The 13,793-nt window shown below is 36.0% G+C and overlaps 1 protein-coding gene across 2 annotated transcripts in view; it reads left to right on the top strand.

Moving 5' to 3' along the window:
* The window catches only part of LOC150099257 (follistatin-related protein 5-like), a 503,787-nt gene that overhangs the window by 440,243 nt on the left and 49,751 nt on the right, over positions 1-13,793 (top strand). For both annotated transcript variants that reach the window (XM_090403821.1, XM_090403822.1), the window contains exon 12: positions 6,613-6,798. In XM_090403821.1, coding sequence (XP_090259947.1) covers positions 6,613-6,798 — 186 coding nt within the window. The remainder of the gene's footprint in view (positions 1-6,612; positions 6,799-13,793) is intronic.

The raw sequence follows: 13,793 nt of genomic DNA on the forward strand, positions 1-13,793 counted from the left end.
TATTCTTCTTCTTGCTTGCCATGCAGTGGAAAAATTCCCCTGAGTTAACCTTAGCTTGACCAGCCAATCTCCTATCATACTACACCTTTTCTTTCTTTACCATGCTCGTCACCTTTCTAGCCTGCACCCTATACTCCTCATGGATCTGATCACCACCGACTATCTTGTACCTCCTCCATAACATTTCCTTTTCCAGCACAGCTTGCTTTATTTCATTGGTCATCCCCTTTACTCCTACCCTATTCACTCGCTTAACCACGTCGCCTTCAATATGGATAAAATACATCACTTCTCTACACTTCATATCCATCACATATTTCGATGTAATATCAATGGTATTACAATTTTAATATGCACTTTGTATCCATGGTAACTTGGATGTGTATATATATATATATACGTCCAGGCCGGTTGGGTGGTTAACCCTCAGTATGCAGTCATATATTGCCTTTGTCAGATACTGCCTTGTGAGTTTCCATGCATTGTCAACATCTTTTCCGCTCAGCTCATCTACTCAGTGTACTGATGCTGACTGACTACAGAGCTTCCTATAATCACCTGCTTTATACTTCCACATGTATCCATTTTTGGCAGTGACCTTTTCTTGTTTCATCACCTCCTAAACAAGTACCTCATGATCACTCTCACCAACTGGCGGCAGTGTCAACGCTTCATTAACAACTACATCTTGTGAAGTTATCATCAAATCCAAGACATTAAAACCTCTAGTTGCTTCAATCACATGCTGCTTAAGATATTTGTCTCTCAGAAATTCCACAAACTTGCTCTCCTTGTTCCTATACACTATTTCCTCCTTCCAGTCTATATTCCTGTAATTAAAGTCTCCCATCAGGATCACCTTCTTTTTACATGCCCAACTAATTTGCCTATACATTTCACAGTCAGTATTCTCTGCATTCCCCAGCCTATAACAGCATTCTATCAGTTATACCAACCTGTTTATTTCCACTTCGCACCACACAGACTCAAAATCCATGCATGCACTTCCACACTTTGCAGACACAATTCCTCTGCAATCATCAACAGCACTCCCCCTCCTCTTTTCACATTTCTGTCCTGGAAAATTATATATCCTTCTAATTCTATTCCCAACATCACATCCTCCTCAGACAACCAAGTTTCACTTATTCCAATTACTTTTGGCCTTACTGTCTCAATTAATGCAACAAACTCAGCTCTCTTGTTTCGAATACTCCTTACATTTGTGTATAAACATAACAATTGCTGTGTGTTTGAGGCCATTCTCCCAGCCTACCTTCGGCTACAAACCGAAGACATACTACACCTCTGTCTTCGATTTGACCACTCCTGTTTCCCTGATCCTGACTGTGATTTCTATTCCTACCTGTCTCATCCTCACCATTATGCATTTCATCACCTTGTGCTGCTGCAACCACTTCCTCATATCCATCTTCCTCTTGCTGTACAGTCTGTTGATTTGTGCTATCCTGTGTCACAGGTAGACTGATCATTTGCTACATTAACTTCTTGACTCTGTCTCCTCAGAAAACAGTAGCCTTTCTAAATGTCCAACACCAAATCCATTCAAATGTAATCCATCAGATTTATGCCATCCAAACTTCTCTTCAAATTCACTTCACAAATTTACAAATTGAACTCCCTTTGCTTCACCCAACTCAGCCATCTTACTATTTATTATCTCAACTCTCCTTCTCAATTCACTGTTTTCATATCTGGGGCAACACGCCTACGACTTTCCCAAGAACACTATTCTTCTTTATTTGGTGCAACAACTTCCTCGGGTTTCTATCAACATTCTTCTTCTCCCCAACTAAGTCATTTGTGCCCATGACTACCACTAATTTTGACACCCAGTATTTCCTTTTAGCAGTGCTTCAGTTATTTGCTTCATTGTTTCACCAGGAAAGCATGTTTTGTGCACTTTATTAGTAGTCACTCCTATAATGATATTATACTGATATACGATTATCCTTTGATTCTTCCTTCATACAATTAACATCCTTCTTCTCCTTATCATCAGCCAATCTCTCCTTTAGCTGTTTTATATCCTCTTCCAGATGTTTCATTTTGCTTTTCATTTTCACTAACTCCTGCCGAAGCTCTTCTACTACGGTTCCGACGTTTGCTTCTATTCCTAATCGCTCTAATGTATCCAGACACTTTTCACATACGTTAATGCTTTCGTTCTTCTCGTTTACCCAAACAGTCCAGATCTTTCACATTTTTTGCCACATACATATAGCAGTTTTTGCAATGCATCCACTGCAAAAAAATCCAAAGCAGAGCCAGACTTTTGTACAGAAGTCTTCCATGCCACCTTACATTTCTTTATGGACGCCATCTTTAGATGCTGAAGTAGTACAACAAACAAGTAGCAAAAACATGATATAAACAAAAGTTTCAACAATAACACCACTGAAGGACACTTGTGTCCAACTGAAATGTAGCACAATTTGAGACAAAAAGCCTCACTATACTTAATTAAAAACACTTTTTCTAGCAGATAATTGATAAACCAGAATTCAAATGGTAAATTTGTTACTGTATGCATATTGGAACATTGCTAGTTGTTGCTATCACATTCTATGGTGTCGAGCATGCTATATCCTAGGTCTGTGGCAGTTAAATTTTTGATGAAAGCAGACCATACTGGATGTAAAATTAAGCCTTGATTTTTATTGCACTGTACAGGGATCCTGAGCATTTGATACTTCTTTAAATTTTCTTGTAAAACAGTTGCAATCAATATATGACTTTTTTTTTTTTGTTGTTGCCAGAGTACTTGATGGCCAGTAGTGGTTGTGTGGAATTCCAGGCCTGATTTATGCTCTTCTTTTTTCGACATCTTTTATGTGTTCAGACATGCAAATCCCTCTTGTCGACCTTCCTGTCTGGCATACATAACAAATGCCACAAGTGCAATGAATCTCATAGATGCCTGGTTTTTTCATGGGGTGATGTGGAGGTTTTAGGTGCATGTAGGAATCTTGATATTTTTTGTAAAGGTTAAAAAAAAAAAAAAAAAAAAGCACTTCTATGTTGTACATGTGGAGCAACACAGTCACTTTGTCTGTGACATTTTTGATGTAAGATAGCATGATTACATTCTTGAAATCTTGTTTAAGTTAGGGAGTAGCAGGAGATGTATTAAGAATTTTGCTGATCATCTTAGGTTCAAAAACCATTAAGTGCAAGGTTCTGTTTCTTGGGACCAATGGATGTTTGACGATAAAGAATTTTTTTAATTCTTCTGGCCAATTAGCTAATTTTTTGATCAAGTCATTGGTGTTCTATCAGAGAAAAATCTAGCTCTTGTTCCTTAAATGCATGCAATCTCATCATTCTCATTTCCTTTTACTCTTTTACCTTGCGATATCGAAGGAGTAAAATCATGTATAGAAGGATTTTTATACAAAAATACCTTATGTACCAATTTCATTGGTAAACAAAATTCACTAAAAATACTTGTGGGTTAATAGAGAAATTTTCATATTTTTTAATTTGTAAATAATATTTTTTGTATATTACTGAATATTGTCACCTCAAAGGGTTTTTGTAAAAGAACAAAGGAATATAAGTGTAAGATAAATTGTCTAAAGAAACCTCTTAGTCACCAGTAATTCTAGACGGATTAAGGTATTAACTAATGACCTGGGGCAACTGCAAACCTCGAAGGTCAACATTCAAGGGGGTTTCCCACCTTAATGCAACGACCGAAAAAAGGTGGCGGGTGCAGAACAACATAATACCCAGAGGATTACTATATAACAGAACCCAAGGTCATCGGCAAGATATAAAGGGGGTTTGCTATGACGACACAAGGCTTTTTAGTGGTTCCTCGGTCAGTGAGAAGTTACGGGCTCGAGAAGGCGATGAGGTCAGCGAGGGTCAAGCAGTTACCAGGATAAGATGTACATTACGGCGACGGAGTTTCGCTAATCATCGTAGAAGATAATTCGCAATCGCCAACAGCACCTGCATTCCAGCCATTTGATGCCAGAAGTGTGAAACAACTAATTTAAGTTGTTCCTAGAAGAAAGTAGATACTGGAGTTCAATACCACCAAGTTCCCAACGCTCGCAAAAAGTAAGAGGAGATCTCAATAATCCCGGAGAAAGTACCCATGTTCGTTGCTTAAGGTTGGAAGGTAATAGAAGGAAGTGATTCCAAGGATCAATCAGAGAGGACCAGACAACTGTTTAAAGTAAGATCTTTCTATTGTTTTAGCTATAGACAGAATTATGACGGTGACTTGAAGAGTTTGTTTGTTATGATACTTGAGGGCTTTAGACTTTATACTAACCTTTGAATGATCTTGTTAAATTATATGTGAGAGAAAACTTGGCTAATTGTTAAGGTGAAATATTGCGTGTTTAATATTATTGCTAGTAGCTATGCCTGAGTTTGTTTAAGTGAGATTGCTTTAAGTGTGATAAGATGTTAACAAAGGAAATATTATAGACACGTGGTCTTACAAGAATTGTCTTCATAAGAGTAGTAATTGTAAATTGTATTGAGAATTGTCATTGAAGCATAGAACCTGATTTACTTGGAATTTGGTATCGACCGTTTTGTACATTTCTTTGATGATAAATGAATTGTTTTCATGTTTAAATAACTTGCCTGATTTCTATTTCCAATGCACTACTCATTAATTCGAATCTGTGTCCTAAAGTTAGATTGCCACGACTGTAGATTAGTAAATATATGTTGATAGATTTAGTGATAGATAAGAGAGGAAAGTTCCGTGCATTTTACTGTGTTTTTCTTCGGAGGGAAATTCAACTCCCACCCACGAATTTGGTGGCGCAACTAGAAACTAAATAAATTTTCCAAATTCAGTTGAGAATAAACACTAGTGGGTCAGACAAAGAGATTGGCTCTGGCCTGAGGCGATTTCTTTGTTCTGTAAGTTTTGCACTCGTGAGTTTATTATTTGCAGCCATAAGTCAGAAGTATAGTAATGGTTACAAATGAAATAATTTCAAAGGTGCAGAAGACAAGATATATTTGAAGATTTGATAACATATTTTAATAAGATAATAATAAAATAAAAACATTTTAACAAGGGTTTATTAATCATCGGACCTCAAACCGTTCACAGGATAAGGTGGTCAGCCCTATGACCCGGTGTATCCTATGTCCTATAGTGTTGAGTTCTGAAGGCCAGTTTGCCTGCTTTGTGGGATGAAAAAGCCCAGGTAAACTGGGAAAAAAGCCCTACTGTCCACGCCCAAGACCGGCTAACTTAGCTATGGTTGAGGAAGATCCTTCAGCTTCTCACGTCACCGACAGGAATCGAACCTAGGACACTCCTTCCCCAGGCATATGGTTGTGAAGTTAACTGCATGGATGACTAGGCTAACACACAAACTCATCTTCAATAAATACTCCCTTGTCCTCTCCCCACTGTCTATACAATGAAAATCTCAAGTAATCAGTATCCCATGACATCCTTTCAGAAGTTTTGGCTATCAAATCAAGTATCTGCTGTCCACATACTTTCAATCTCATCTTTGTAACTTTTTTTGCACCCTCTCCACAGCTCCTTTATTTCCTTGGAATATTTCTGGAATTATTCTCAAATGTTGATGTTCAGCCATTTATAACTAATTTAAAAGAAAAATTCCTCTAAAAGGGTGGGGTGGTGGTGGGGGGAAACATTCACAATTTTTTGTTAACATTCAACAATGTACCTTTACCAAGAGCAATGTGATTCTTTGCAGTCACTGAAATTCTTTTAGCCTTTTAAGTAAGCAAGAATTTGTCTGTATGAGAAACATCTGATAAAGCTGAGTCTTATTGCACCATTTCTGAAAACCATCAAAACTGAGTATAAAATAGCATTCATATTTTTTGCTTTATCAGTGCTATATCAAAAAACAATACAGTATCTCAAAAAATTCTAGATAACTATTAGAGGAGAGAGTATAGATGGTTTTTATAGCGACCCCCCCCTCACTCTTCAGTGAGCACCTGACTCCCTGGAGGTCTTTGATAATATATTAAGATTAAAAATCCACACTTGTTAACATCATAAATATAAATTAATAGTTTCTTTAAGAAACATAAGTTCCAGATAGCATACAATTCTTCTTAGGAACCATATTTTCACTCTCCTTTATAGTGTTTTAAAGATTTTTGCTGACTTGACATTTATTTTGAATCTTGCTGGGGCCCATTATTAGAGACCAGTATTGAACTAAGTTCAGCAAGATTCAGCACATTATCATTGAAACCAAAAGGGGAGAATACAGCTCCCAAGATCATGTTTTGTAATGAATGCATACATAAGGCAATTTAGAGTAAAAAATACAGCATTTTTTTCCATGCTAACATTAGTTTGTCCCTTTGCTTAGCTTGAGAGAGGAATGGAGTTTTATCATTCTTCACTAAACTGGTTACATTTTCCATTTAAGTTTTTATACTCCTTCTTCAAAATAATTCTTTTCATTTTCCATTTCAGTTACCTGAGATAAATTATATTGAAATTTCATTATGCAGTTATTTTAGAAAAAAATAAATATGCATTCATTTTGTTTTCTGTTGACAGATGAATTGCTTCTGTTTGTCAAATGTATTGTAATAGTTCTTTCTTTGAATATTCAGGTAGTTGTTACAGATAAGTTCCCAGTAGATTTGCATTATGTTCCCAACTTGGACCAAGTGTGGGTATTGTGCTGGAGAGGATCTCAAGACAGGGGTACAAAGACCATTCAGATTATTAGAGATGCAAGTCAAAAAAAGAAACATCATACAGTGCATCCAGAACCTGTTGATGGCCATTTTGACTTGGTAAGTTAACATTAATCATATTAAAGTAAGTTATTTTTGGCTGTTTAAAAACTATTTACTTTAGATGAGTCTTTCATGGTTGAAGCCACCATGTATAGCTAAGATGCAATGCCCATAGTTGACTTGTCAAGAATAATAGTGGTATTGCCATGCTCATCATATTAGCTAAAAGCTAGAACTCTGCTAAAATAGATTTGTGTAATTCATTTTTTATACTCTGTTTCTTGAAATAAATAAGTGCTTGCATAAAATAATCTTCACACAGTCTACCTTAAAATATAGAATAATTGTTTCTTCTTTCATTTTAGCAGAAAATTTTCATTTTGGTGTTAGTATTCTCATTCCATTTTGTTTATTGTTGTAGTTATTGCATTAATTTTAAAAAAGTATGTAAATGATCCTGCATTTTAATTATAGCCTCTGATGAACAACTTTATGCATACAAATATCTAAAATGAATGAATGTATTTTTCTGTTATAGATTGTCAGTATTTTACTACTGTGCTGCAATAAAACAAAAGTTAGTTAAATAAGCTGTGATAGAGTTTAGGTCAATAATCACTGACTTAGTCAATATCATACACGTGCATGGTCATATTTTTGTCTATTTGAATAAGTGTGTACATTATTTGTAGCAGAAGTTTAACTTAAGCACTGTTGATGGGATGGAACAATGTAATAAGCAGATTGAAGTAGATCTCCAGGCTTTGGGCGAAGTGGATAAGGTCTTTGCTTTGCCACTGAAGGCTATATTCAATCCCACTGATATTGAGATCTGTGAATGCCTGTAGGGTTGTGTGTGTATGCACATAGACAGTGGCGGCTCGTACATAAGCACTGCGGTACCCCCAAGGAAAAAATGAAAAAATTAATTTTTGTTTGTGTTTATAAATAATAACAATGCTTACAACATTATATAAATGCAATACAACATGTTAAAGGTTACAGCTTATGTTTCGACATTGATTGAATAGTTAATAATTGGAATTGTTTGATTAACACTTTAGATTACGAGACAAATGCACTGCAATCTAACACAGTGTTGGAATTTTCACATTTGGGCAATTGCAGTTAGACTCGCTGATATTCATTTGTGCTTCTCATTGCACGGTACAAGTGATTTCAACACTGCTCATTTGGGCAGTGTATCGTATGCTTGCGTGCGTTATTTCTGTGAGATACGAAACTTTTATTATTGGAGCATGTTCGTGGTCAGGGTGAACTATTTTTTGTAAATTGGATTCATGGAAACAATTGGATTCATGTAGAACATATTGCATAAGATGATTGAGGTATAAAAATATTATAGTAGCTACACTACACAATTCTGAGTCTGGTCAGAATATTGAAAACTTTAGATGATCAGAGTAAACCTCTTGTAGTAGCACTCATCTATAAAAAAGGAAATAAACTGAATCTAAGGATTACAAAAGAATTTCTTCACTGAATATTCCATAAAACATATATATATTACTGAAAATTACCAACTGAAACATTCAAGCATAGGCAATTCTAAAGCACATTGTAGAAACTGTCCACTATATTGAATTGACTGCATTTAAGTTTATTGATCTAGAAAAGGCATTAAGGTGCTAAGAGAAAAACTGTTCAACATACTACAGTTATATTGTGTAAATGAGATGTTATCATGTTTGTGATATGTGACATATATCCTTCACACACCCTCAAGGTGTGTGAAGGATATATGTGGTGATATATCATCAAGTCCCACAGCCATATTAATATCGTTTGCTTAATTCCCCATATATCTCTTCCTCACTCACAATCAGTCTCTCTCATCCTCGTCTACTGCTTTCACACTCTCCATGATATCACATTCACGAGGATCAAAGACCTTCATAAACTGCTCATTAAATATTTCAACTATATCCTTTGCAGCAGTTGCCTTTATATAATTTTTTCCAGTCAATGCCATCCTATCATAATGATTCTTATTTTTGCTGGCTACATATCGAAAGCACTCTCTGGGATATTTTTGGCTTCATTAGCTAAGTGCTGCTCATGCTGTCCTTTTGCTACCCTTAACAAAGGGTAGCAAAAGGACAGTAAGAGCAGCACTAGGACAGTATGAGCAAAAGAGACAGTCTGTTCTGTGTATCACTCATGGAATTCATTATTACCACTCCTCTTATGTTGCTTCCATAATGCCTTTTTCCCTCTGTATTACACGCTTAATCTCTTCATTCATCTTTCACACCTGCCATATTTAATCTTCTGACATCAGGAATACGTTTAGACATTGCTTCTACTACATAGTTCTTGAATATCACCCAAGCAGCATTGATAACCTTTCTACATAACTTCTCATTCCATGCTACAACTCCAAGCTATCTCCTGAGCTTCTCATATCACCAGCCTTGCAGTTCCACATATACCCTTTCCTCACAGAAGTTATCTGCCAACCACCCTGGTAATCACTGCATGGTCACTCTCACCAACTGGAGGGAGATTTGGCACCTCATTTATAATAACATACTCTGATGAGATGGTTAAATCCAAGACCCTCAATCCTTGTGTGCCCTCTGTTAAATACTGTCTGAGGTAGTTGTCTCTCAAAAACTTAAGAAACTCATTTTTTTTACTTCTGGCTGCTATCTCGTTATCCCAATCTATATTGCGATAATTAAAATCATCCATAACGATCACCCTTTTCCCATTTGCTTGACTAATTTGCTTATACATTTCCTTGTCACTACCCTTCACATTACCAGGTCTATATCAACATCCAACAAAGGATTTCATTCTGTTCACCTCTATCTCACAACATACTGCCTTAAAACTGCTACCACTATTTCCTCCCTTGCATCTTTATCTTGTATGGACATAACTCTTTTTCTATCATCAATAGCACTCCACCTCCTTTTTTACTCTTTCTATCTTCACGAAATACATCTCTATTCCTGTCAGGATGTCATTCTCATCCAACCATGCCTCACTTATTGCAATAATTTTTGGAATGGACAAACTCAATCAATGCAAATATAACAGCCCATTCCTGGATCGATAACAAGTTTCACTGATACCACTTATTAGATGTGACTTCTCCATACTTTCATTTTAAACTTTTTTATGGAATTTACAACCGTGTTAAAAAAAAAAAAACTTTTTTTATTATCCCGACGTTTCGATCTTCACATCAAGATCATCATCTGGAGCGTACATAAGTATACAGAACAAGCTGAGTTGCATCATTAACTGTAAGCTAGAGAAACAATGATTTGATCACGTGTTATTCTACTGGCGTGACCTCTGGTGAAAAAAAATAAAAAAATAAAAATTAATAAATAAAATAAAATAAAATAAAAATTAATAAATAAAATAAAATAAAATAAAAATTTTACATCAAGCTAAATTCTATTTTTTTACAATGACAGGAATAAACATTCTTTTAGATGGTTTTCTTTCAGAAGCAATTGGTGTCCTATTTTTAGTATTACAATTCTTATTTACAATACTGGATTTTTTACAGTCCTGTTTATAGTTGTTCTTGGTGAGGAAGGTCGAATATATATCTTCCATATGTTTGGGATTTTTAAACCATTATTGTTGTTCAGATTGGGGTGGTTGCTGATAATCTCGCAGGCTTCCTTGAATTTTTGTTCATACCATGTTCTAGTGTGATGTAGACAGCTGGTGGTTTTCCAGTCAATTCTGTGTAAGGTATTCAGGGCATGATCAGAAAGGCCAGCTTCACCATAATTATTACATTTAATGTGTCGTTTATGTTCTTTTTGTCTAATAGGAATACTGCGTCCTGTTTCTCCTATATATGGTATGTTGCAGGTATGTACAATAAATCCGGTATACTCCAGGGTGAGCTAGTGGAGGGAGTGGGTCTTTGGATGAGTTGAGTAAGTTTTTTCATTTTGCAGGAGGTTTAAAGGTGGCTTTGAGGTTGTACTTTTGTAGTACTCTGTTTATTTTGTCTGATATTCTTTTAATGTAGGGAATGGTTATAGTTTTACTGTAGTCCGGTTTGTCTTTGTTTTTTATTGTGGTTTTGTAGAGAATTTTGTTTATAGTATTTTGGCTGTATATTAAAACAGTGTAGGGACAGCGATATCACTCCTAATTGCATCAGGCTGAAGAGAAAATTCACTTCAACAAAGGCACAAAGAATATACCACCGCATGGAGAAAGCACTACTGAGAGAGCAGATCCAAGCTACCAGAAAGAACCTAGCCGCTACACAAACCAGCTACTAAAAGAAAAAACGGAACTGTCCAGCTACTTAAACGCAGATATCTGGATAATCTTAGAAAGGATTACAGACAACACAGCAAACCACATCCAACAAACGAAGAAAGAACAACAAATTTCAAAGACTAAAAGAATGACAAAACCAGCTGCCATATTCAAAGTTTGCCACAGTGAACAACAACAACCAACCAGAAGCAAGAAACAACAGGAGCCACCAATCACCCACAGGTATCAATAATATAATTAACCTATCTAACCACACTCTAAACAAAGACGAAATCTCTATACTTAACAAAGGTTTAAATTTTGCTATAGCACCAAAAATGATAGACAAACTTGAAGTTATTTGTAATATGGAAAGAGGCCTAAGATTCATACCTAATAACATAGCAGACAAAATACGTATAGAAACTGCGAACATTTTAAACCATAACATAACTAAACACGAATTAACAGCGATAAAATCACTTAAAACAAATCCGAACATAGTCATAACCAGAGCCGATAAAGGAAATGCCACTGTCATTTTAAACCGTACCACTTATATAGAAAAAATGAATCTGCAGGTCTCTGACAATAACACATACAAATTAGTTAACTACAACCCAACTAACAGAACAAAAAAAAAAAAAAAAACGGAGAAACTACTTAAAGCAATTACCACATGGCCCGAAAATACAGTAAAAAAATTGTTCCCTCATTATGCGTGCTCCCCTAGAACATACGGGCTACCAAAAATTCACAAAGAAAACACCCCGCTAAGACCTATCATTGAAGGAATTGATAGCCCGACGTATCACTTAGCCAAAAAATTAGCGGCAACACTCAAGGAGTTGGTAGATCATTCCCCTTCCTATATAAAAAACACACAACACTTCATAAACATCACCAAAGACATCACATTAGAAAAAGATGATTTATTAGTCAGTTTTGACGTCTCTGCCCTCTTTACGAATGTCCCAATCAATGACACAATCCTTCTCCTACAGAACAAATTCCCTCCAGATATCACGCCGCTTTTTGCGCATGTATTACGGTCGGGTTATTTTGTATGGCAAAACGCCTTCTACTTACAAAAAGAAGGCACAGCCATGGGCTCGCCATTATCCCCCCCCCTATTGCTAACTTTTACATGGAGCATTTTGAGCAACTTGCCCTAGTTTCCTCCCCTCTAAAACCCAAAGTCTGGCTTAGATACGTTGACGATGTTTTCGCGATCTGGTCCCATGGCCGCCAGACATTAGACACATTCCTTAGCCACCTAAACAAACAACACAAACGCATACAGTTCACAATTGAAATTGAAAAACACAACACACTTCCGTTTCTAGATACACTTGTCACACGTCTTCCCTCGGACAATCTTTCCTTCACTGTTTACCGAAAACCAACACATACGGGACAATATATACACATAAATTCCTACCACCGCCCAACACAAAAACTAGGTGTCATCAACACGCTAAAAAACAGAGCTCAGACGATTTGTTCCAGTGAACAGGCACTGAAAGACGAATTTAAAATTATCAGTAATAACCTACAACAAAATGGATACAACCCAAATACTATAAACAAAATTCTCTACAAAACCACAATAAAAAACAAAGACAAACCGGACTACAGTAAAACTATAACCATTCCCTACATTAAAGGAATATCAAACAAAATAGAGTACTACAAAAGTACAACCTCAAAGCCACCTTTAAACCTCCTGCAAAATTAAAAAACTTACTCAACTCATCCAAGACCCACTCCCTCCACTAGCTCACCCTGGAGTATACCGGATTTATTGTACCTGCAACATACCATATATAGGAGAAACAGGACGCAGTATTCCTATTAGACAAAAAGAACATAAACGACACATTAAATGTAATAATTATGGTGAAGCTGGCCTTTCTGATCATGCCCTGAATACCTTACACAGAATTGACTGGAAAACCACCAGCTGTCTACATCACACCAGAACATGGTATGAACGAAAATTCAAGGAAGCCTGCGAGATTATCAGCAACCACCCCAATCTGAACAACAATGATGGTTTAAAAATCCCAAACATATGGAAGATATATATTCGACCTTCCTCACCAAGAACAACTATAAACAGGAATGTAAAAAATCCAGTATTGTAAATAAGAATTGTAATACTAAAAATAGGACACCAATTGTTTCTGAAAGAAAATCATCTAAAAGAATGTTTATTCCTGTCATTGTAAAAAAAATAGAATTTAGCTTGATGTAAAAATTTTTATTTTATTTTATTTTATTTATTAATTTTATTTTTTTATTTTTTTTCACCAGAGGTCACGCCAGTAGAATAACACGTGATCAAATCATTGTTTCTCTAGCTTACAGTTAATGATGCAACTCAGCTTGTTCTGTATACTTATGTACGCTCCAGATGATGATCTTGATGTGAAGATCGAAACGTCGGGATAATAAAAAATGTTTTTTTTAACACGGTTGTAAATTCCATAAAAAAGTTTAAAATGAATGCTGATCACCATGTAACCCTAAAAGAAAGGATTCTCCATACTTTCCTCAAGCTATTTCTTTTTTTCCTTACTCTTCCCAGAACCCCTCTTCAAATCCAACATTTTACCTACATCCCGGTTCATTTCCTTCCCTTTATACACACACATTCACATCTTGGATCATCAACCATTCTCACACTGAGTTCCCCTGTCCACTATGAGTCTCCCTGTTTCCCTGTTTGTCGTGCACACTTGTTTTCTCATTCTCTGCACTCATGTGCCCGCTTCTTAATTCATAAA

This window comes from Typopeltis vanoorti, chromosome 14 (genome assembly GCF_054136105.1).
Source record: "Typopeltis vanoorti isolate ZY-2024b chromosome 14, IOZ_Tvanoo_1.0, whole genome shotgun sequence".
NCBI lineage: Eukaryota > Metazoa > Arthropoda > Arachnida > Uropygi > Thelyphonidae > Typopeltis > Typopeltis vanoorti.